This window comes from Arachis hypogaea, chromosome 10 (genome assembly GCF_003086295.3).
Source record: "Arachis hypogaea cultivar Tifrunner chromosome 10, arahy.Tifrunner.gnm2.J5K5, whole genome shotgun sequence".
Taxonomy (NCBI): Eukaryota; Viridiplantae; Streptophyta; class Magnoliopsida; order Fabales; family Fabaceae; genus Arachis; species Arachis hypogaea.
Genome location: NC_092045.1, coordinates 10,722,130 through 10,746,845, shown reverse-complemented (window position 1 = coordinate 10,746,845; position 24,716 = coordinate 10,722,130). Strand labels below are relative to the sequence as shown.

General features: G+C 30.5%; 1 protein-coding gene and 1 non-coding gene across 2 annotated transcripts; one reads left to right on the top strand and one right to left on the bottom strand.

Annotated features, from left to right (window-relative positions):
* Window positions 1-17: 17 nt before the first annotated feature.
* Window positions 18-894, top strand: LOC140175580 (uncharacterized). Its single transcript, XM_072204094.1, has 2 exons — window positions 18-599; window positions 748-894. The coding sequence occupies exons 1-2, from the start codon at window positions 18-20 to the stop codon at window positions 892-894; spliced, it is 729 nt and encodes a 242-aa protein (XP_072060195.1).
* A 4,259-nt stretch (window positions 895-5,153) lies between these two features.
* Window positions 5,154-5,226, bottom strand: TRNAE-CUC (transfer RNA glutamic acid (anticodon CUC)). The gene has a single exon. It is a non-coding gene; the product is annotated as a tRNA-Glu (tRNA).
* Window positions 5,227-24,716: the final 19,490 nt, after the last annotated feature.

Genomic DNA, 24,716 nt, shown 5'->3' with positions numbered 1-24,716 from the left:
TAACTTTAACTCAGAATATGAGATTAAGGGCTTCAATAGAAGATGAAAGCGTCAAAGAACGAAAAGAATTTGCACAGTGGATCCTTGATTTAGGAGATGGAAAGCTTGCTCATTCAGAAGATGGATACAACATGGTCTCTATACCACCTGAACTCTTAATTACAAATTTTGATGACCCAATTCATGCAATCGTTGAAGCTATATATAGTGACTACCTAAACGATCCCACAGAGTTCAGGAATTTGCATGGCCGTGCTATTTTGGCTCCAACAATCAACGTTGTTGAACAGGTTAATGATTATATGCTAGCTTTAAATGAAAATGAAAAAAAAATTTATCTCAGCTCCGATTCACCCTCCTTTAAAGAAGGAGCAGCAGATAGTCTAGCATCAATGCATACTCCAGAATTTTTGGCAACTATTAAATCTCCCGGACTTCCAAATCATGAGCTGATCTTTAGGCAAGGCTGTCCTGTCATGCTTATTAGAAATATTGATCATTCAGCAGGCCTTTGTAATGGTACTAGATTAGTTATCACAAGGCTTGGCAACAAAGTTATCGAAGCAGAAGTCTTATCAGGATCTAACATTGGTGAAAAGGTTTTCATACCTAGGATGACATTAACTCCTTCGGATACAAAACTGCCATTTAAGTTTCAACGAAGGCAATTTCCTTTGCTCATATGCCATGACTATAAATAAAAGTCAAGGACAATCATTGGATTATGTTGGATTACTCCTTAAACAGCCAGTATTCACACATGGCCAACTATATGTTGCAGTCTCAAGAGTTACTAACAAATATGGACTGAAGATTGTTATTTCTCATGACAATTCAAATAATTACACTGAAACCAACAATGTTGTTTATCATGAAGTTTTCAGAAATATTTAATTTTGGCATATTGTGTCACACACAATAGGCAAGGATTATATTCTCAATCTCTTTGAATTCTTTCTTTAACTATTTCTTCCTTATTTATGTCTCAATATTTTCTTTCTAAAATTTTACAAGTTTTTACCCTTGTCATTCTATCTATATGTTGTACACATTAATTTACAGACTCACTTGATATTTATGTCGTTTATTGCAGCACAGATATCAAATTTAGAATGGAAAATGTGCACGTTTGCTTCAACAATCAAATTTTCTTTTCTTGCCATGTACTTATATTAATTAACTATGTTTAATTAATGCATGATCCAAAATTATTATTTACATCATTGTTATCATATTTTTAAGCTCGATAAATGTAGATGACAATTATATCATTATTCAATTTTTATATTTTCTTCTCATGTATCTTTATTATTAATTTCTCAAACTTAATCACCCACCCACGCGTATGCGCGAGCCTCTTGCTAGTACATATGTAAATTTGTATAGAGTTAGATTCTTTTTTGTTCATATATTTTTTGACACGTGTCTATCCTTTTGTGAATGAAAGTTGGCTTTCAGCTTTGGCTATAAAGTCTGAAGACGAAGCAAGTCTATTTATTAATATTCGAAGCTTGTTCACATTCACATATAATATGAATACATATTAATTGGCTTTTATACATGTCTCTCAAAACAATGGAAGTATTTATTTAATTCTGTTAATTCAAATAACTCAATAAACTTTTGTTTCAATATTTTATAATAATTTTAGTCTCATAGTTAAATATCCATTTTACACCTTTTTTTCTATAAGTATATTAATAAATTCAAAACCTATACTGTTGAAATTAAAAAATCATGATATATTTTTTATATCTATAAATCTATATACATATAAAAAAAGAATAATATTCACGGTACCACTCATTACAAAAATATTTGCGAAATATAATTAAAAATACTCAACATAATTTTTTTAGGATGTTCTTTAAAATTAACCAAAATTATTAGATTCTATTGTTATATTTGACTAAAATAATAACGAACAAAATTCATATATTTTATTTATTATTTGTTATTTATATTATTACCTTAGTTAATTATATTTGTTCTAATTAATATATATATATATATATTAGAATTTTTCTAAAATTTTTTAATTTCAAAATCATCCATATTAAATCATTAAGAATATATATTATAGTACGAATACGTACCTTTACTCATAAAAATTAAAAATTAGAAATTAAAAATTAATGTAAGAATTGTCTCAATCTTCCTCAACCAAAACCTTCTGTATTCCCAATAGGACGGCTGAATCGTAACTTCTCTGATAGGAAAAGAGTTGCCGAAGCCATAATTTTCAGAGTCGAACTGGTGATCGAACCGATCAAGTTATTGGTTCATTAGTTTATTGGTTTAATCGATAAATTACTGATTGAATCGGTAAAACCGGTCCTACATAAATAAAAAATATAAAATAGTAAAAAGTTGAGTAAAGTGACCATTAGGTCCTTGAAGTTTTGAACTTCAGATTAATTAGCCCTTAAAAAAAATAAAATACCAATTTGGTCCTCCATGATAGTAAACGGTGGACGCATTATGTCCCTCTGCCAATTTATCATATGAAATTTAATGGTGATAATTATATATCCTACTAATTAGTCCTAAGTTAAAATTCTCGAAGACCTACTACTTGATTTAATATTCTAAAAATTTTAAAATAAATATTTTCACTAATATTTTAATAATTGTATAAATTTTAAAAAATTATAAATTAAAAAAATGAGTATAAAATTAAAATTAAATTAAATAAATATAAAATAATTTAATTGTGTATATATATAATATATATAATAAATAGCACATTAACTAGCAAACGAACAAAACACCCTGGCCTGTGGTGGCATGCCTTGATAGAATGTAGCACTACGCCTTCTATAAATTGCGAAGAAGCACTTGTCAACTATGAATAAAAGAAGCACTGTACTAGGCCTTTTCTTTTATATTAGTTTTAATTTTTTTTATATTAGTTTTTTTTCGTAACAACTGTATTAATTAGATTAAATTAAATAATTTTGTTTGTTGATATAATACATTAAATGACACTCAACATATATTTAGGAGTCTTAATTGACTATTAACATTATTAGTTTATGAAATTAGATCAAATCAAAATCTAATTGATGAGAGAACTTGAGGCATTGAAATCCTTTAATTTAGGATTGATTTGATCTAATTTCATAAACTAATAATGTTAATAATTAATTAAGACTCATATGTATATGTTAGAATGTCACTTAATATGTTACATTAGTAAATTTTGATACTATTAATAAACAAAATGACAAAAAAATTAACATGATTAATTTAAAATATTTAAAAAATGAATTTGATTAAAAAAAATTTCAAGACCAATTTAAAGAACAAATAATCTTTTATAAAGACTAATTTGATTATTTATTTAATTTTAGTTATTCTTAAAGAACCTTAAAAAAAATCACATTGGTCATCTGCAATAAAAATATTTATAATGAATAGTAATATGAGTATCACATTTTTTTTGGAAAATAATTATACGGTGATGTTACATAATTACACCAAGTTAGTTTGATACTTAAGTTTAATCAAATTAGTTTAATAATTTTGTGACACTATATAAACCACCTTAAGTTAACAATAAGGAGGAGGCACATAAGAAAAAAAAACTTTTTGAATTTGATTATAAAAATAATTTATTTATCTAATATTTTTTAATTTTTTTTACTATATTCGTTTAGATTTATAAATATAAAATCTATAGTTTAAGTTATCCCAATACTTTGTATAATATAAATTATAATTTAAAATAATTTTTATCAAATCAGTATTTATAATAATAAATATTATGTTATATCATAATTTTATTTATTCTAACATTATAAATTTTAAATTTACTAATATATCTGTAAAAAAAATGTCAAATATATATTTAAATGTGAGATCACAATTATTATAAAATACTAAGAAAAAAATTATTGGGTTATTTGGATTAACAAAATAAAATAAATAATGCTATCAATTATTGAGACACTTGTATACAAATCAATATATTTGTAGGTGAATCATACACAAATTTTGAAATAAATAGGCTTGTTTTATTTTCAGACTTCAAAGCCAAGTCATGAGCCAACTTTTCATTTACAAGATAAAAGATGAACATATATCAAAAAAATCATAGTTAAAATAGAATCTCTATAAATCTGTACAAATTTTCATCTGTACAATATAAGGACCCTTTCTTTTGACACCATTAATGGTCTTGTCATTGATAAATTGATTTTCATGCATGGATAGGCCATGGGTGGGGCATCTATAGTTATCTAGCTAGTTTATAGTATTAAATTATGACTAATATATTGTTTAATAAGTTGTTATAAAATTTAATTACCATTATTATATAATGACTATTACAGATTCAGTGAACTCAAGAGGCAAACAAGTTTAATTATAAAAAAATAAACTATTTTTAAATAATACTTTGCTATATATAACGAGAATTTTTTTATTTTTTTTCTATTATGACTCTTAGCATATCGAGGGGTATCTTAAATTTTGAATTATATTGAATAGAAAAATAGGAAGGAACATTTTAAACTTGTATAAAACCCAGTTCATCATAAACATGTAATTGCAAGAACTAAAGAGAGAGAGAGAGATCCTTATGGCCGGGAACATTGTGCAATATACACTAGAAATATTGATTATCGGAATGGTTATTTATTTGGTTGCTGCTGAACTCCATGAGGCTAATTTTGAACAACATTGGACTCCATTTTATCATATTTCAAAAAATCTTCAAATTTGTCTCGGGAGATGTGAGCGACTCTTTACTCTTGATCTCTTTAGGAGGATGTCATGCATTAGTAATTGCGAATATAAGCATAACTAATACTTTAGTAATGATAAGCATCTAAATTATTGTGAATCTTTTTTGTTTTTTCCCCCTTATGTTTCTATTACCATATTGTATGAATATTTGAGGTGATGATAAATTCTCACATCTTTTACGAAGCTAATCATGGTACTTTAATTTGACATATCATGAAATAATAAAGACTTCAATTCTTCAAAAGTTTATTTTACCATTAAACATTTTTTTTATCCATCGTAATCATGCAATGCTATTGGTTCCTTTATTTAATCTATTTCAACCTAAAAGAATTGGACTAGTACTGTCACCATACAATTTTTGGGGGGGGGGGGGTGGTTTTAAAAGGAAAATACCATAAAAATTCCGTTGCCGGGACTTGAACCCGGGTCTTTCGGGTGAGAGCCGAATATCCTGACCAACTAGACTACAACGGATAAGTGATACAAAGGGTAAACATTATTTAATTACTATAATATTTGGCTTTATCATTAGAAAATAGAAATTGTGCCCTAAAACATAATTAAGGAGGTTCGGTTGGAGAAACATTCGAATATAAGTGTCGCGCGATGAGAACTTTAATTTCCTAGTACCAAGAATTTATAAATGGTAGTAAAGAGTTGCCAAGTGCATGCAAAAAAATTTATAAATTAAATATTTTATCACTATAAGAAAAGTGATGAGTACTATCAAATTTATCAATAGATTTAGTGTTATATGTTATTATTAGATTTATCGTTAGATTTATAGACAGAAATAAGAACTATTTCATTATTGATAATATATAATTGAAAAAAAAATGAGAAATTTGACGCGAATTAGTAACGGTCAGATTTATTGGCGGATAAATCTAACAGTAACTTAATTTAGTGTGACGCAGCGTTTTGGTTACCCACAAAATGTTACCGTCGGATTTATCTGCTAATAAATCCGTCGATAACTAGCCTTAAAATTCAAAGCATGAATTTTCTCCTCTTTCATTTCGAATCCCCTTCTCTCTCTATCCTCTCTTCTTCCACACTCTCGAAATCAGTCCCTTCTTTTATTTTCTCCCTTTTGCAATCCAGTGTCAGCCACAAAATCTTCTCTTTCTCTCTGTTCATAAGAGCTTCCTCTAATACCGTCAGAGCTTCTTCTAGCATCACTGCGACGCTCCACCAACAGCGGCTGGTTTTGAAGCTCAAGTCCATGATCACTCTTTTTCTCTATTTTAGTTAATTTAGAATTTAGTTATATGTTAATTTTTAGTTAGTAAGTAGAATTGATTATCATTATTTTTACTAGTTAGATAATTTAGATTAAAGTTAAGATTTTTTTATTAGAATTGCTATTAGTTTATATATAGTTCAACATATTATTATGTTTCTTGAGTTTGAATTTGAATTTATTTATTGCAATATTTATTTGTAGAGGAAATTGACTTCCAACAAATATAATTTGAAATTCGAAGTTATAAAATTTCGTATTACAATATCACTTTTTTTCATATATTTTTAAATTGTATCATTATATAATAATATATATTTTTTCCTTGAAGATTTTTGAGCTTGCCTTGAAGAAAGAGAAGAAGAAATCATCTTGAAGATTTGAAATTAGTTGATCTATTGGATATAGTTTAACATTTGGCTTGTCTTTTTTTTGGTCTTGTTGGCATTTGACTTGTCTTTTATATGTGGTAGAGGTATAATTGGTTTGGTTTGGTTTGATTTTGGATCGAAAACCAATCGAACCGATTTGATTGGTTCTACGATGATATCAACCATTCAATTGGTTATTATTTGAACAATTGAACCAAATTAAACCGAACTAACAGCGGTTTGGTTCGGTCAGTTTTTTCGATTTTTTTACACCTAATGATCATAATTTAAATTACCATAAAATGAAGTTTAAAACCTTCAATAAACTAGAATAACAAGAGTATATCACATCCAAATTCAATACAAATTCAATTTAATTAAACATAAAATAAAGACAACTAAAAATGTCTAGCAAAACAACAAAAATAAACACACTTTAAACCAAAACAGTCACTTTAAAACAAATAAAAACCAAACAGCCATTATACTTAATCTGAATCCAGACCAGATTCATTATCATCTTTTTCGATTGGTGCAATTTCTATAAAAATAAAACAAAAAAATCAATATAGATTATAAACATAATATAGATTATAAATTATAAACATAAACAATGAAAAGAACTACAATTTTCTTTTTTGCATACTTAATTCAAGTTTCTCAAACTCTTCAATAAGCTCCTCAAAATCAGTTGTCATTGGAGAAGCACGAAGCCAATTTTGTGTGCATATTAATGCCTCAACTGTCATTGGGCTGTTCATTGCTTGTTTCAATAAACTAGAATAACAAGAGTATATCACATCCAAATTCAATACAAATTCAATTTAATTAAACATAAAATAAAGACAACTAAAAATGTCTAGCAAAACAACAAAAATAAACACACTTTAAACCAAAACAGTCACTTTAAAACAAATAAAAACCAAACAGCCATTATACTTAATCTGAATCCACACCAGATTCATTATCATCTTTTTCGATTGGTGCAATTTCTATAAAAATAAAACAAAAAAATCAATATAGATTATAAACATAATATAGATTATAAATTATAAACATAAACAATGAAAAGAACTACAATTTTCTTTTTTGCATACTTAATTCAAGTTTCTCAAACTCTTCAATAAGCTCCTCAAAATCAGTTGTCATTGGAGAAGCACGAAGCCAATTTTGTGTGCATATTAATGCCTCAACTGTCATTGGGCTGTTCATTGCTTGTTGGTTGTATATATATAAACATAACAATAAAAAATTAACATTTTAACTCATCAACAGTACCAAAAGTATTGTTTCCAGCAACAAATTTAGCATTCAAACTTGTGAAACATATTAATTATATGCAGCCTATATATGCAAACATATAAAATCACGTGAAACATATATATGCAGCCAAATTAAACCACAACAAAAAATTGTGAAACATATATATGCAGCCAATTTAAGCCACAACAACAAATCTTGCAGCCATGTTGATCTCATAATTGGACCCTCCTGCAGTAATCTGCATTATTGGCTTTGTGCTACTTGTCCTAAATTATTGCATGAAGAAATTGTAATGTAGATTAAATGTAAACCCATGTGCCATGTACCTATTTCTAAGCTTCACTGTGAAAGAACCATGGTTCTAAATTAAGTACTATTTAGATTGATAACTCAAAACAAAGTGAAATAAATAAAACAATTGACTAATATCACGTGTGAAGAAGATTTTAACAAGGTTAAACTCTTTATTTACTCTCTAGTGATAGATTACAGAGATATAATGAAGATTTCCTCGTATTCAAGTCACTAAATATCCATTCCCCTTTCCTTAGAGCTGGAATATGAACATTCGTGATATAATCTTTTCAATCTATTGTCTTTACATCAAATCCAAAATCTCTTTTCTCTTCTTCAAACATGATTTCCATTAATCTTTATGTGTTAATGTTATCAAACCTGCATCAAAGTAATTATTGGTCTTTTGGTCTAGAAAAGACTAAAGAGTACTACTATTCACGTTCATTTTTGCCTCTAAACTTGATTTATTAAGTATGGGATACTTCATGACATAATGTAGATATAAGGACATGACAATGTTTAAAAAGTTGTGGCTAACTAAAATATCCCAAATCCATAACTTAATCCAACACTAGATTCATCCAACATAAATTAATCTAGCAGCAAGAATATCTAATAACTTGCAATAAATTTTGAAAAAACCAAAGATCAGGAAGACAAAACCAGTCCTAAAGATTAATCAAAGAGAAAATACAATTAGGATTCAAGTGGTCGGGCAGTGACTAAAGTAGGTAAAATATCTCTGTAAGCACCAAATTTTTTTATTTTGCTTATATGAGTTAATATTTGGAATTGGAATCTTAATTGATATGATATAAAGAAGTAAAAATTTAAAAAATTAAATCATGTGGATTTATAATTAAAATTGTGATAAGAAGTATATATATACAAAGAGCTTCTTCAATTCAACGAACAGCAACAACAACAAATTTTCAACAGCCCAGCAACAAGAACATCTAATAAGTAATAACTTGCAATAAATTATGAAAAAACCGAGTTACCAACCTCAGAAGACGACATTGTGAGTTGCAAGAGAAGGCTCGAACCAAGGGTTTTCTTGCCAACAAAGAGGAACTGCTTAGCGACGAAGATTGCTGGACGGCAATGAGGACTGCTATTCGGCGACAGAGAAGAACGGCTCAGACGGAAATCGACAACGGCAAGACAATGGCGTGAAGACAACTCTCTGCAACGCCTGTGATGGAGATCGACGACGTCCTTCACGGCGACTCAACGACGGCGCTCTCAGCTCTCAGCTCTCTGGCTCTCTCAAGCTCTCATTCTCTCAGGGTCTCAGGCAATCAGGCATAGAGGAGAAAGATGGACCTTAGTTTACTGATGCATTGTGTTGTGGGGTTGTGACTTGTGGCTGTGCTGAGTAGGAATTGGGAGGTTAGAGGTTTGCATATTAGGTTAAAGGGTAAATGTGTAAAAACAAGCATTTCTGAACCAATACTTCAGTTCGATTTGGTTCGATTTTTATTGAGCCAATCAAAAACTGAATCGAACCGATCGATTTAATTCGAAAAAAAAAAACAGATTTTTTTAGTTTTTCATTCAGTTATTGTAAATTTCGGTTCGATTTTACGATAAATTTTGGTCCAATCAGTAACTTATACCTCTAATATGTGGTATCCCGGTATCTTTTTTTTGATGGACTCGTGCTGGTTGTTTATTTTATATGGTTAAAGAAGTGCGGGTTTTGAAACATTGGATATTAGGTTTTGAAATGGTTATTGCTAAACATATAATAATGACTTATAAGTTAAGATGTGAATGATATCGGTCATGGTAACTTTTACTAATTTCAGATTTTCGAATTGCCATGGCAACGTAATTATATAATGACTTATATAGATTTCTGAAGGTTATAATATTACTATATATAGTCGTATAATGATTTAATTAATATAATATTTTATTCACAATGATTAACTCTACTAACCATCTCTTATTATTATAGGCTAAGTCGGGTCAACTGTAAAGCCTTCAACAAATAATAAATTAGGTTTAGATTTAAAAATTAAAATGAGTTATTTAGTGTAAAATTAGGAATTAATTGAATGTATTTATAACATGAGACACAAATTGACACACAAACAAATAACAAATAATATTGTGACATGTGATATAATAGTTTATGTCAATATATTATGTTTCAATTATTACTATGCCATTATATAATTACACGTAGTTAAATCATAATATGATATATAATTCACATTATCAAGCGATGTTAGTACGTAAAAAAAATCCAAAATTAATGTGGTATATTTTTATTAATTTTAAAAATATAATTGATATAATTTGAATTTCAAAAATGATTTTAGCATAGGATGACTATTTTAGTTAGAGATTTAGTTAGGAAGTATACATTAAAAACTAATACACATAAGCATGATGAACAGTAATTTTACTCAGGTGCTCATATTACTCGATATATTAAATCATCTTATATTAATATGAATAATGTAAATAGATAATGGGAAGTGCTAAGTAAACAATGATTATCTTAAACAACATGAACAATTACTAATTAAATATAAGTACACTATACTCTAATTTAATACTACTCATTAAATTTACTCTTTTAATCCTATTAATTCATATTATTCACATATTATTGTTTAAAAATGTTATTAATTACCTATACTTTTTCATAGATAATTAACATTCCACACAAAGCCTATTAGAAACTCCTATAGTTTCTAGATTCTTCTAAAATACATCAATAAAGATCACTATTCATGCCTCTCCCATTACACACTAGCTATTATTTCCATATTAGAGCCACCAAAGTTCGTTGCAACACCATAAAACTAATAACAATAGTAGCTGCATAGGGAACAAAAGGTATCCAGAAATCGGAAAGCAATAACGCTATTTCTATTTTTTTATAATGCTACTTTTACATTATTTATTCTTTTGCATGGTATATTTGTATAAATTTATAAAAAAAATAGTATTATAAAAATAAGAATGACAATATTGAATAAAGTTAGTAAAAGAGAAAACCCAAGACAAAGTTTTATCCCAAATTGTGAAATTATTAGACCATCAATTTTCTAGAAAATACCTCCGGGTAAGTACATCTTTAACAATTTGGAATTATGTTATCCTTTTGGATACAACCTCTAGTTGTTGCAAATAAAGGAATGAACCAAACCATTTCTTCTTCACATATACATATAATTTTTCAAAATCATCTGTTATATATATTTCTCTTTATCTCTATCTCTCTTTAGATCAAAATCTTCTTCAATCTTCATATCCATATAAATCAAACTAAGTGTTTATGGGTGTGTGAAGGAAATAGTGCAGTGGGTTTGATTTTGATTAACAAGAAAGTTGCTCTTAGCTTATTGAAATTGAATTACACGAGGAGGTAGTTAATCAATTTTGAATCAACAATAATGTGAGTGATTTGGTCGCATGATTTGCTTGTTAATAAATAATGAACATAATTTACCTTGCTCATCTTTATCTCTAGGTTAGCAACACATATTTGAAGAAGAGAATCAAATTTGAAGAAGAGAGCTACCCCTGATTAGGCTTAAAGTCTTGCTAATTTTTTTTTCCTTTTGCCCAAGCCCGTGTACCTATCTCCCAGTTCAAAAAATATGCTAATTATCTGGGACGAAATTTCATGAGGCTCCAGCCCCACCAAAAAAAATTCTCTTTTTATATATATAAAGGAGTGGCCCCCCAACTTAAAAAAGCATGGCCTCTCCCCCACTCAAATAGACTTGTCAACTTGGGGTCTTGGTCCATGGCCCATGGGTATAGTTAATTAGTTATCACTTAACACAAATAAAAAAAGAAAGGAGCCGTTAGCACCCTCCTTGTTTTTTCTCTGCACAAGCTAACGTTTCAAACGGCTACCACCGCCCATGACCGGCAACGATAGGCCGGAACGGGCCCCCAATGAGTACTCCCGACCACCACAGGAACATGAGAACCAAGCAAGAAACAAGAAGAAGATTAGGAAAGGGGAAGATGGGTTTTCAGACACACAAGCGTTTATCTCTTGTCATGAAGATTGGATGAAAGATAAAGTAGAGAATTAGAGAACGAGGTCCTATGCGAACATGGTCACTGGAACTGGAGCAACATCCGATGAAGACCTATCAGACACCGAAAATGAAGAATTGATGAGTGACTAGAAAAAAATACCTGAAACAACAGAACCAAGAGAAGATGTAAAGAAAAAAGACAAAGAAAACATATTAGTTGTGGATATAGAAGACAGTATGTTCAACATTGTTATAAATGATAATGCTAAAAGAGAACTCTGGAAGTTATGGTGGAAATCCCTAATTGTTAAACTCATGGGGAGAAAGATTGGATACGCAGCCATGAAAAAGGAGGCTGGAAATGATGTGGGGCAGATTTGGTGGAGTGGATGTCATAGACCTTGGCAATGACTTCTACCTAGTGAAGTTTTATGCTGAGGATGACTTAAATCATGATCTCCTTGATGGTCCTTGGAAAATATATGACCACTACTTGGCTTTAAGACTCTGGGAGCCAAATTTTAACCCCATTCTTATCTCGATTGACAAAATCACAGCATGGGTTAGACTTTCAGGCCTTCCCATCAAACTCTACAATGAAAAGATTCTAAGAAAAATAGGTGACCTCATAGGTAGAACCTGTAAAGTAGATTACAACACCTCGCATCTCTGTCGAAGAAAATTCGCAAGGCTATGCGTGGAGGTGGACTTAACTAAGCCACTGTTAAAAAGATACATGGTAAATGGAAAAGAATACCAAGTTGAATATGAGGACATACACCAGATTTGCTTTACATGTGGTAAAGTAAACCATGAACAGAAAAACTGCGATATTTGGAAGGAATTAAAAGAGGAAAAATAATAGCAACAAAAAGAGAAATAAGAGAAGGAAAAACAAGCAACAAAAAATATGGAAACAGCAGCAGTAACTCAAGAAGCAGCAAGAAAAAATGAACAAGAGAAAGCAAAAGGAAATGAAGCCACAATGAACTAGGGATCAGATAAGTATGGCCCATGGATAATAACCCATAAACAAAGGAGAATGAGGATGGAAACAAACAAAGAGGAAGCTGGTGCCAGCCACACCAAAGAGAAAGAAAGCAAGAAAAATAATAAGTCAAGATATAGTGTGTTAGAAATAGAAGAGCCAAATGAAAGTGGAATGGAGAATGAGGAGGAAAGAGAGTAAGAAAGCAACAAAAAAGTAGCACAAGAGGAAAAAGAACAGAATCAAAGAGGCAAAGAAAAAGAGACAAAACAACCAAACAAGAATCAAAATGAAAAGAGCAACACAACAAAAAAATAAGAACAACCAGATAGAACTGACTTAGGCACAAACTCAGCAAATACAAGCAGAAAAAATCAGAACAACACAAATAAAGTGATATACAAGGGAGAAAGCAGCCAGAATAATAAGGAAAACAACATAGCTAAATACAAGGAGAGATGGAAGGTAGCAAATGGCAACACGCAAAATCAAAATTTTCAAACAACCAACAACAAAGAGCAAGAATACCAAAAAATGGAGGAGGAAGAACCACCAAACCCTAGAGAGCTTGAACAGAGATCTGATGTGCCTATGGAAACAGACATGCAGAAGGAGATAGAAGACCTGATAATGGGAGTCGAGTGTGAAACTCCCAGAATCAGTAAGATAGGAAAAGACATAGCTGTGGATATGTAGCTAAACTAATTCCTTCTAAGAATTTTAATGATTATAATGTCTTGGAATGTTAGAGGTACGGCTAGTTGTGCTTTTAGATGCACCTTAAAAGAATTCTTAAGACAATACAATCCTGACATTGTGCTCCTGTTGGAAACAAAAGTTAGCAATAATAATGCTAGAAGAATTATCCAAGGTACTGGTTTCAACAATTTTAGTATTGAGGAAGCTCAAGGATTTATAGGAGGAATTTGGATATGCTGGAAGGACAACAGTATCTCTATTACAACATTAGAATCTAACCAGCAATTTATACATACAAGAGTGTAGCGTCACAACTAAGATCCCTGGTGCCTCACAGTGGTTTATGCGAATCCACAACCAAACAATAGAAGATTGATTTGGCAGAGTATTGAAAGAATAGCAAGAAACATGGGAGAACCTTGGCTGTTAATAGGAGATTTTAACGAAATAAAAGATAGCACTGAGAAAAAAGGTCGCAGACCTATTGATCTTAGAATGTGTAGAAACTTTGCTAATTGGATTGATAGATGCGGATTAGTAGATCTAGGATTTATTGGAACTAGGTTTACTTGGAGAGGGCCGCAATGGGAAGGATATGATAGAGTTTTCAAAAGATTAGATAGGGCTCTATCTAATCCCTCATGGAGAACCAAATTCCAAGAAGCGGTTGTTAAAGTTCTGCTTAGAACCAAACATGACCACCATCCTCTTTCGTTAACGGAAAATAAAGGAACCGATTGCAGGAGTGGCAAACCTTTTAGATTCGAAGCTATGTGGTCAATGCACCCGGATTTCAGACCATTTTTGGAAAAACATTGGAAAGAGGACAACATGTTCATTCACAACCTCAACAGTCTCAGGGAAGATCTAAGTAAATAGAACAAAGAGGCCTTTAGAAATATTTTCAGGACAAAGAGAAGACTTTTAAACAGAAATAATGGCATCCGAAAAAGAATTAGCTATGGAAAAAATCCTTTTCAGGATAATTTGGAAACAAATCTAAAAAGAGAACTAGAAGACATTCTAGATAAAGAAGAAGCTTTCTGGCTCCAAAAATCAAGAGAGCAGTGGGTGGTTGAAGGAGATAGAAACACAAAGTTCTATCACACTAAAGCCATTATAAGAAGAAGAAAGAACAAGATTCACAAGATTAGAGATGCCAATGCAAATTTGATAGAGGAGGAACAAGAACTAAAAGATCACATCATCAATTCCTACAAAAGACTTTACCAAGAAGAGATAATCATCACTCCGCTACGGTTAGATAATATAGACATGCCTAACTTGAACCCTTTGGTTGGCAGGAATATAGAGATGATACCAACAGATATGGAGATCAAAAGGCCCTTTTTAGCATTGGTTCACTCAAGGCTCCAGGAGAGGATGGATTCCCAGCTGTTTTCTTTAAAAACAATTGGGAGGTTCTAAAGCGCAAAGTGTGTGACTACATTAAGGATTGCTGGAGGAATCCCACCCTTTTGAAGGACTCTAACTCCACCCTAATAGTTCTCATCCCAAAGCTCCAACATCCAGAATTGATCATACAATTTAGGCCAATAGCCTTATACAACGTCGGGCTTAAAATTCTAACCGAAATTCTGGTGTAAAGGCTCAAACATCACCTAAATGATAGAATTAGTCCATCAATCAAGTTTCGTACCAAGAAAGAAGATTCAAGATAACATCCTTATTGCAAATAAAGTAATGTATTCTATGAAGAAAATGAGAGGGAAGAAGAACTATATGGCAATCAAAATCGATTTTGAAAAAGCATATGGTACAATCAATTGAAATTTTATTCAAAAAAGGCTCCTAGAACTACAGCTCCTTGAGAAAATCATTCACATCATTATGGAGGAAGTCAGATCAGTCAGTTACAACATCCTGTGGAATGGCAACAAAATAGAAAACTTTAGTCCTATAAGAGGAATTAGACAAGGAAACCCCATTTTCCCTTACCTATTTGTCATTTGCATGGATAAACTGTCACAGTACATAGAGCAAGAGGTGAATCATGGATATTGGATCCCTTTCATGGTGGGAAGAAAGAAAATGAAAATTTCTCGCCAAATGTTCGTAGACAATCTGCTGTTGTTTCCTGATACTTCAACACACCAAATGGAGGCAATCAACAGAGTAATGGAAAATTTCTGCAAAGCTACTGGTTTGAAGATCAATTCGACAAAAACATCAATAATTTTCTCTAAAAACACTCCAGTGCAAATCAAGCAAAGCATCAAGGAAAAAATAGAATTCAAGGAGAATCAAGCTCTTGGAAGATACTTGGGGGCTATGATTAACAACAACAACAAAGTAGGACAAAATAGTTTTAGAAAGGGTGCAACGAAAGCTAAAAGGGTGGAAATCAAAATGCCTATCATTAGCGGACAGAATAATATCGGCACAATCAGCAATAACCCCAAGTGTTAATTTCAAAATGCAACATGAGAGAGTACCAAGGAGTATCTGTAATGAAATAGAAAGAAACCAAAGAGGCTTTATATGGGAAGATGAAGACCAAAGGAAAAAAATGGTATGCTATCAGTTGAACAACTATTTGCACACCTAAACATGAGGGAGGATTGGGATTTAGGAGACTGAGTTTGATGAATTATGCTTTTTTAATGAAAATCATTTGGCAATTACAGGAGAACATTAACTCGCTCTGGCAAAAGTGTTAATCCAAAAATATTGCAATGGAGACAGCAACATAAATAATCCTACTACTAGGAAAGTAGATTCAAACATGTGGAAGAAAATTGTGAAGAATTGGCCAACATTCCAAAAGCACACAATAAAATTCGTTGGAGATGGGATAACAACTAGATTCTGGATTGAGAGATGGGTGAACAACGAGGACCCCCTTCTTAACATAGTAACAATGAACATAACAAACATAGAGAATACTATCAGTGAATGGATAAATAGAGATGGAAATTGGAACAGAGACAATTTAAAAAGTTACCTCCCAAAGGAAACAACAATGAAGATTTTGGAGCTCCCCCCTACCCAAAGAAGGAAAATGGTGCGGACATAATTGGATGGATGCACTTGGATGATGGAGATTTTTCTGTTGCCAGCACATACAAAGCATTAGCGAATTGGACCAATCTCACAATCAGAATCTGGAGTAAAATCTGGAAGTAGCAAGGACCCCAAAAAGCGAAGATCTTTATTTGGAAAGTAAAGCAAACTCAAATACTCACCAATCACAAAAAGACAATGATGTTTGCAAGTAGAGGAGATTATCAGCTATGTCAAAACCATCAAGAAGATCTGCTCCATGCTCTGAGAAACTGCCCCAAAATTTTCAGTACTCGGGTGCAACTCATTCGGCCAAGTGCATTACAGATTTCTTCCAAGCAAATAGAGAAGAATGGATGGATATGAACATACAACAATAATTAGGACATGTCCAGAATCAGAATTGGATGGATATATTTATTACAGCATGCTGGAAGATGTGGAATTGGAGAAATAAAAAAATTCATGAGCCAAATTATAACAGGCCACAAAATACTTGACTTGAAGTGATGAAGAAAGTGGCAAAAGTCAAGGAAGCATTTCAGAGAATGGTGGAGAATCGAAAACACAAGAACAAAGAGATTCGGAAAATAATATGGATGCCACCAATACAGGAGTGGATAACGCTTAACACCGATGGCACAGTGCAGGGGAGCATGAAAAAGGTCGGGTGTGGCGGGCTCTTAAAGAATGGAAAAGGTAAATGGGTTGCTGGATTTTCCTTCAACATAGAGAGGTGCACGGCTTATATGGCGGAACTGTGGGGAATAAAAAAGGGAATGGAACTAGCATAGACTTTGAGGATAAGAAAAATTAAAGTGGAGTGTGATTCCAAGTCAGTAATAGAGATTATCAACAGCTCAAGGAATCTTATAAACCACCCAAATGCTTTGATTAGAGACATCAGTAAGTGGAAAAAGGGGAATTGGCAAATTAGTTTTGTGAATATTTATAGAGAAGGCAATAGATGTGCAGATTGTTTGGTGCGCAAAAATTTGAATTTAGACCTAGGATTCCACTTTTGGGATATCCCTCCTAGAGAGGTTCTTAGATTATTAGTAGATGATGAACAAGGGGCAAAAAAAAAGAAAGACTAACTAAGTTGGGTTGGTATAATGATTAGTTCATTAATTCGTTTAAGCAAGTGTTGGGAATATGAATCCCACCTTGTGCATGCAGTAATTCATTGGACATCGACAAATCTTTAAATGGAGCTCACTACTGCTGTAAATTAATCCTTAACTTATCAGATTGAGAGATACCGTGAAAAAAAATAAAGACTAATTACCAAAAAAAAAAAAAACCAAAGAAAGGCTATATGTCATGTCTTAATATGTAATCCTTAATGATTAAAGATCACTTCTTTTTCGGTACAAAAAAAATCACTTCTTTTCTTTATTATCATTAAGGATGTGAGTAGGGGTGGCAAGCAGAGAAGTTCGTCCCACCTCGTCCCGCCAAAAGCCTTCCCCACCCCACCTAATGAGACGGTCCTAAAACCTCACCCCACCTCACCTAACAACGACTAGCGAGTTGGCGGGCCAACCCCACAAAATCTCTTCATTTTTTATTATTAAGTATTAAATAATATATATATTTTGACAACTATTTTAATAAATTTATAATTTCTAAAAATATAAAAAATTATAATTTCTAAATTCATAAACATTAAAGTCTTTATAATTATAAATATGTAATAAACATAATCATAAAAACCAAATTTTTTGAAACAAAATAATAAAATTAATATTGTGCAAAGTAAAATAAATATTGTCCAAAAAATATGATTAAACCTCTATAAGTTTAGAACATAATCGATCACGTAAAACATAATCCAAAACACTAAACTAGAACATTTAAAAAAACTTGAGCCCGGCAGAGAAGCCCCCCTCCCGCCAAAACCCACGGTTTAAGCGGTTCGGATAAGGTGAACTTTTGATGTGTGACAGTCTCAATTTTTCAGCCCAACCCAACTTTTTTGACAGGTTACACAGACAGACCCAACGGATTTAGACCCGTTTGCCACCCCTAGTTATGAGAATTGAACTGGTCATTGAACCGGTCAAGTGATTGGTTTAATAGTTCAATAATCTAATACGGATTGAACTGTAATTGAATCGATTTAATTAAATATACAATAAAATTATTAAAAATTTAATATACAATTTCAAATATTCAAATTCAATAATTTCTAAATTAATAAAATTCAAAGTTTTACAATTTCACATAATAATTTGTTAACATTTTATTATTTAAAATTACAAAATAAAAATTTCTAATTAATTTCAAAGTTCTAATTAAGTAATTAGCAATAATTCTCAGAACAAATACTTAGAATCCAAAAATAGAAAGGCTATAGAATCCAAAAATACTAAAAAATAGAAAAATAAAGCAATCACACCACCAACAATCTCAACTCATAATACAACAAATAGAAAAAAAAATAGCAACTCAAGAATAAGATTTCAGTAACTCAAAATAAGTAAAATAAACTAAATAAACAAACATAAATTGAAGCAAACATATATTTCATTAGTGCTCACTCATAATCATAAACATTATTCCATTATTCCAAGTTTCAGAATCATACAAAAATAGAAACTAAAAATCATAAAAATTAACAAAAGCAAAAAAACTAAACAAGTAGAGGTTACTGGCAATAACAGATCAGAGGAACCAAAATGACAGTAATCGGGGAACGAAACAGGCGGCGAGAAAGGAATGAAACTCAACTACCGGCGAGGGAGGAATAGCAAGATAGAGACAAGGATCGAGCATACTAACTAGTGAAGGAGGAATCAAACTGACCACACTTCGATCTGCAAATCCATGACGACGACGACGATGATGTAGAGAAGAGTAGAAGATGACCACGAGCTTCGATCTGCAAGTCCAGAGGCGACAACGTCCAAGAGCTTTAAGTTGACCTTCTATCTGTCATTTCTGGTGGCGACGGCACCCTCTGGTTGAGGAGAAGAGTTCGGCGACGGCAGAGCTGGGCATTGGCTACAGCTGTTATTGGCTGAGAGAGAGAGAGGGGTAGTGGGTTTAGGGTTTTTGTGAGAGAGAAAAGGAGAAAGCTCTACTTTAGTATTCTGATTTTTCTTTTTTATTTTTAAATTAAAACTCTAAAAATCATTAAAAAAAACTTCCAGTGCTATCGACTCGTTAGTTTATCACTGGTTTGATCGATTTATTCGTCAGTTTTTTATCAGGCAGTTTTCTATGTCAACCGATTCGGCTAGAGAATTGGTTATCGGTTAATCCAATCAATCCGAATGGTTTACTTCAATTTTCAAAACATTGATTAGCATCGTGAAACATAGCAAAAATCACTTCTTTTCTTTTCTCTTTCTTTCTAACAAAAAACAAAACATCTTTCTTCTTTTATCATTCAACTCTCGCTTCCTTTTTACAGTTTGCAGAAGATAGCAAGAAGTCTTCCGTTATCATATCTCATTTTTTTTGTAAGTTATTTCTTTTTTTAATTTTTTTGAATAATATATATATTTATTTATCTAGTTTATAATCTTATAATAGTAATTTGGATTTTTGAAAGAAATTGAAAATGATAATTATGCAACTATGATGTTAATCTAGCATATATTGTTTTTAATTTTTTTCTCATTATTAATTATTTGGCATTGATATTATTGATTTGCAAAAAATAAAATTAATTAGTTTAGCTAAGTTGCATAATATTTATCTATGTAAATTCTCAATTATAAGAATTTAGTTGAATCATGGATAAGATGAAAACAATAGATACTTTTTTTTTATAAAGATTGGCCTAAATCTGAAGATGTTTATAATATTGTTATATCAACACCAACCTCTTCAATACTTGAGGCATCAAACAATACTTTAGATCCTTAACATCATAGTCAAAGTGCTCACGACTTAATCCTGAACAAATGAAAGTATGTCATTTGGTAAGAGATCCGAAAATTCGACCAATGTTTTGAAAGTTTCATCCAAGTAAAAGAGATGAAATTAGTTAAGCTTATCTTAAAGCTGGACAAAATTAAACAATACTTAACAACTATCCATTCTTGAGTGATACAAGTCATCATTGTCATTTTCAAGCTTCTTGGTTTGAATTATACCCTTCATGGTTAGAGTATTCTATTGAAGATGATGTTGTATATTGTTTATCATACAACCTATTTGTTATGAAATCTTCAATCAATAGGTTCAAATGCCTTCATTGAAAATGACTTCAAGAGTTGAAAGAAGGTAAATATTGGAAAGGATTGTCCTCTTTTAAATCACATTGGCAAAGGTCTCAATTTGTTCCATCGCAAGGCAATAAAATCATGTGATGATTTGATGAAGTAATCACAACATGTTGATACACTTATGAAGGGAAAGATATCAGAGAAAATTAAGAATAATCGATGTAGACTTGGAGCATCTATTTATTATATTAGATGGATGACTTTTTAAGGTTGTGCTTATAGATGCCATGATGAAAGCTCGAATTCATATAATCGAAGTAACATTGAATTGTTGAAGTTTTTAGGGTCTTACAATAATAGTATTCAAAAGTTTGTTTTGGAAAATACTCCTATATTTATAAATATACTTTAAGCAATATACAGAAGAAAAATCTACATGTTCTTGCTACAATGGTGAAAAACTCAATTAGAAAAGATATTGGAGATGCCAAATTTTGTATCATTATTAATGAAGCTCATGATAAATCTATGAAAGAGCAAATGACTATTGTTTTAAAATTTGTTGATATGAATGATTTTGATTGTGAACACTTCTTTGATCTTGTACATATTAGTGATACTAGTATCCAATTGTCTGTGTAAGTTTGATCATCATTGACTGTTTAAATGATCCAAATGACAAACTGAATTGGACAGACTATCAATTCAAAGCTTTTTTGATCAAATCAGTCACTCCAATCTGGTTTTAATAATACTGCGTCAAATATTAGTTATTGTCACCAATTTCATACAGAAATGAAGATCCCAAATATACAGGTTTTTTTTCTATGATTTCACTAGAAGAGGAATAGGACAATATGTTGTAATCAATAAGACTTTTTTGTTTTATTGCTGGAATTAGAGGTAGTGAAATTAGAATTTTTCATTTGATTAAGTGCTATTTTATAGATTACTAATTTTTTAATTTAATCTTTTATGTTATACAAAAATATTAAAATATTAAATAAGTCTTGATATAATTGTATTCTTGTAGATTGATAGAAAATTTACAAGTTGCATCTTTCAAATTTTTCATCTTCTAAATTAAATTTTAAGTCTAACTAATTATATTTTTTAATATCATCTTTGAAAAATTGGATAATTTTTTATCTATTTAATTTATTATTATTTTATATTTTTTATTTTCTTAGTTATAATTTTTTTTTCAAAAAAGGTATTCAAACATTTAATAAGTATTGTAAATTTTAATATTTATCTTTTTAATTATAATTGTTTACATATTTTACAACTTAATATATTCTAATTTTTCTATAATTATAACGATGAAAAAACAAAAAATAGATTCATCTGTTAATAGGAAGGCTAACGTTCAAGAAGGAGAAATATTTTTTCTACCATTTTAACACATGTTCATAACTTTCTTATTCCAATGAATTATAAAGAAAGTGAGATAAAACTTTTAAAGGTTTAAAGTGTCAAAGCTAATGAATTTGATCTTAATTATTTGGTTTGAGACATTAGAAAACGGCTTCATATTTAAAAATATCATCCAAACTAGAGAGATGAGATTAGACAAACTTATCTTAAATTGGATCCATATCAAAAATATTTATACAATTATTATTTAGGATAAATTACCATTTCTAGCCAATGTTCAGAATATTGATAAATCTATCTAAGAAAAAACAAAACTAATTTATATCCATAAAAGATGAATTTTTCGTGACAAAATTATCCAAACCCTAAAAATTTATTGCAAAATCCCAAATTATCCTATAACTTAACCTAACCTAACTCTAACTCTAACTCTAATCTTATTCCACTTCCAATCCCAAATCCTCCACTACCACCACTAGTTCACCACCACCATCCCACTCCATCAGCCCTCTTTGTTAGTAAGCAGGACCTTTAATCTCTAGTCTCCAAAATTACCGTGCACTTGAAGTAGCTTTGTGAATTCAAACTTTTCAATTAATATATGACTTAAAACGAGTTACATATATATGATTTAAACAAATAACCATTGACAACATAGTAGCAGTAAATTGTAATATTGATTATTGGGGCATCCCAAGATCGTAGACAGTGACGGATCCAAAAAAATTTGATAGTGGGGGCAAAATATATATAATATAATAATAATTTTTATAATAAAAATATTATGTGTATATATAAATCAGCTATCAAAATATTCATTAATTATTATATATTTGTATATAAATATATGTATTGTTTAATTTATTTTTAATGTATATTTTATTTCAATATATATACAGGTAGTTATTTTCTATATACATATAACATGATTAGTCTTTAAAATATCTAATTTATAAATTAAAATACTAAAATAATAATTTAAATAATAACACATAATTTAAAATTTTATTATTTAGGTTTTATATTTTAAAAAAATTGAGTAATCTTTTTCTTAACAATACAATCAAAATATCTTTCTTTTTATATAGAATAATGCTACACATTCAAGTTTTTTTGTTAAACAAGCCCAATCAAATTAATCTGAGAAAACAAAAATCAGTTATAGCTAGTATTATTCTATGTCTTATTGTTTAACTTGGTTAGACTTAGTTCATAAAAAGACTTGAATGTGTAGTATATATATATATATATATATATATATATATATATATATATATATATATATATATATATATATATAATTAGAAATCAATTCTTATTGAGATTTATAGTTGAGAAAGTTCTTTAAATTAACGTAGTTGTTACTAAAAAAAATAAAAACTAATATAAAAAAAAGTTAAATAATACTCTTTCAAGTGGATTTCTAAAAAAAACATAAATTTTATTTAAATTGAGAATTGATCATTCTAATGACATTTAATATGAAATTTTTAAATTGATTATAAAGTACCAAAAATTGAATAAAAAATTATTGTGGAGTCAAATTTAATAATTTAGTGGGAGTAAATAAATGTTATTATCATATATTACTCAAAAAATTTTCAAATGGTAGTGGGGGGCGCTTGCCCCCACAACCACCCACATAGATCCGTCCCTAATTGTAGAGATAAGAGTAATGCTTTCCCTCAATATTAATTCAAACACAAGTCACTAGTTAAAACCAAAATCGTGATGATAAGAGTAATGCCTTCCCTCGATATCGATTCAAATGGCCCAAAGAAGTATCTATTGAATATAAAAAACTGTGAGAGAGATAGAGAGGATAAGGAGGGTGGAAAGGCCCATGACGTCGGATGAGTGGTGGATGAGAAAGTGGTGGCGGTAGTTAGGATCGGGAATAGGGAAGAAGTGTCGAAGGAGAGAATAGTGGGGAGGGAAGAGACAGCAAAGGGGTCGTCGAAAATGTCTTGCCATTGAAGAGGTCGAAGGGATGGAGCGGAGGCTAGGATCACATTAACCCACTTGCTGGTGACTAGAAATTTCTTTAGAAGTTGATTGTTTGTTGTGCTTGAGTAGTAATAGTGTGTGAAGTCTATGTTGTCTGTGTTTGATCTCTCGCTCACTTTAGATTATGGTGAGATGTAATGTATCGAAAAAAGAAAGATAGAGGAGCAAGCGAGAAAGATAGCGAAAATGAGGATGAAGATGAAGATGAAGTAAGGTTGGTTAGAATTAAGTTAAGTTAGTGAGGGTAATTTGAGAATTTTTACTTATTTTTTAGAATTTGGTTAGTTCTATCAAGAGGAGTTCATTTTTTATGGATATTAAATTAATTTTATTTTTTCGTAGGTATATTATCAGCATTTTGAATATTTGTGGGTAGAACTGGTGATTTATCCTATCCTTTATTTGGTATAAATCTTCCAAGACAATTTCAATGTGCTTGGTTTAGTATTTTTCCTTCATGGTTAAAGTATTCACCTTTTAATGATATTACATAGGTGTAGTCTA

What these genes read in the sequence shown, in the direction of transcription:
- LOC140175580 (XM_072204094.1), top strand. Translation starts at nt 18, where the DNA reads ATGAGATTAAGGGCTTCAATAGAAGATGAAAGCGTCAAAGAACGAAAA. An exon ending in GATCTAACATTGGTGAAAAG is followed by an intron (nt 600 to 747) that starts GTTTTCATACCT and finishes CTCCTTAAACAG; the next exon opens with CCAGTATTCACACATGGCCA.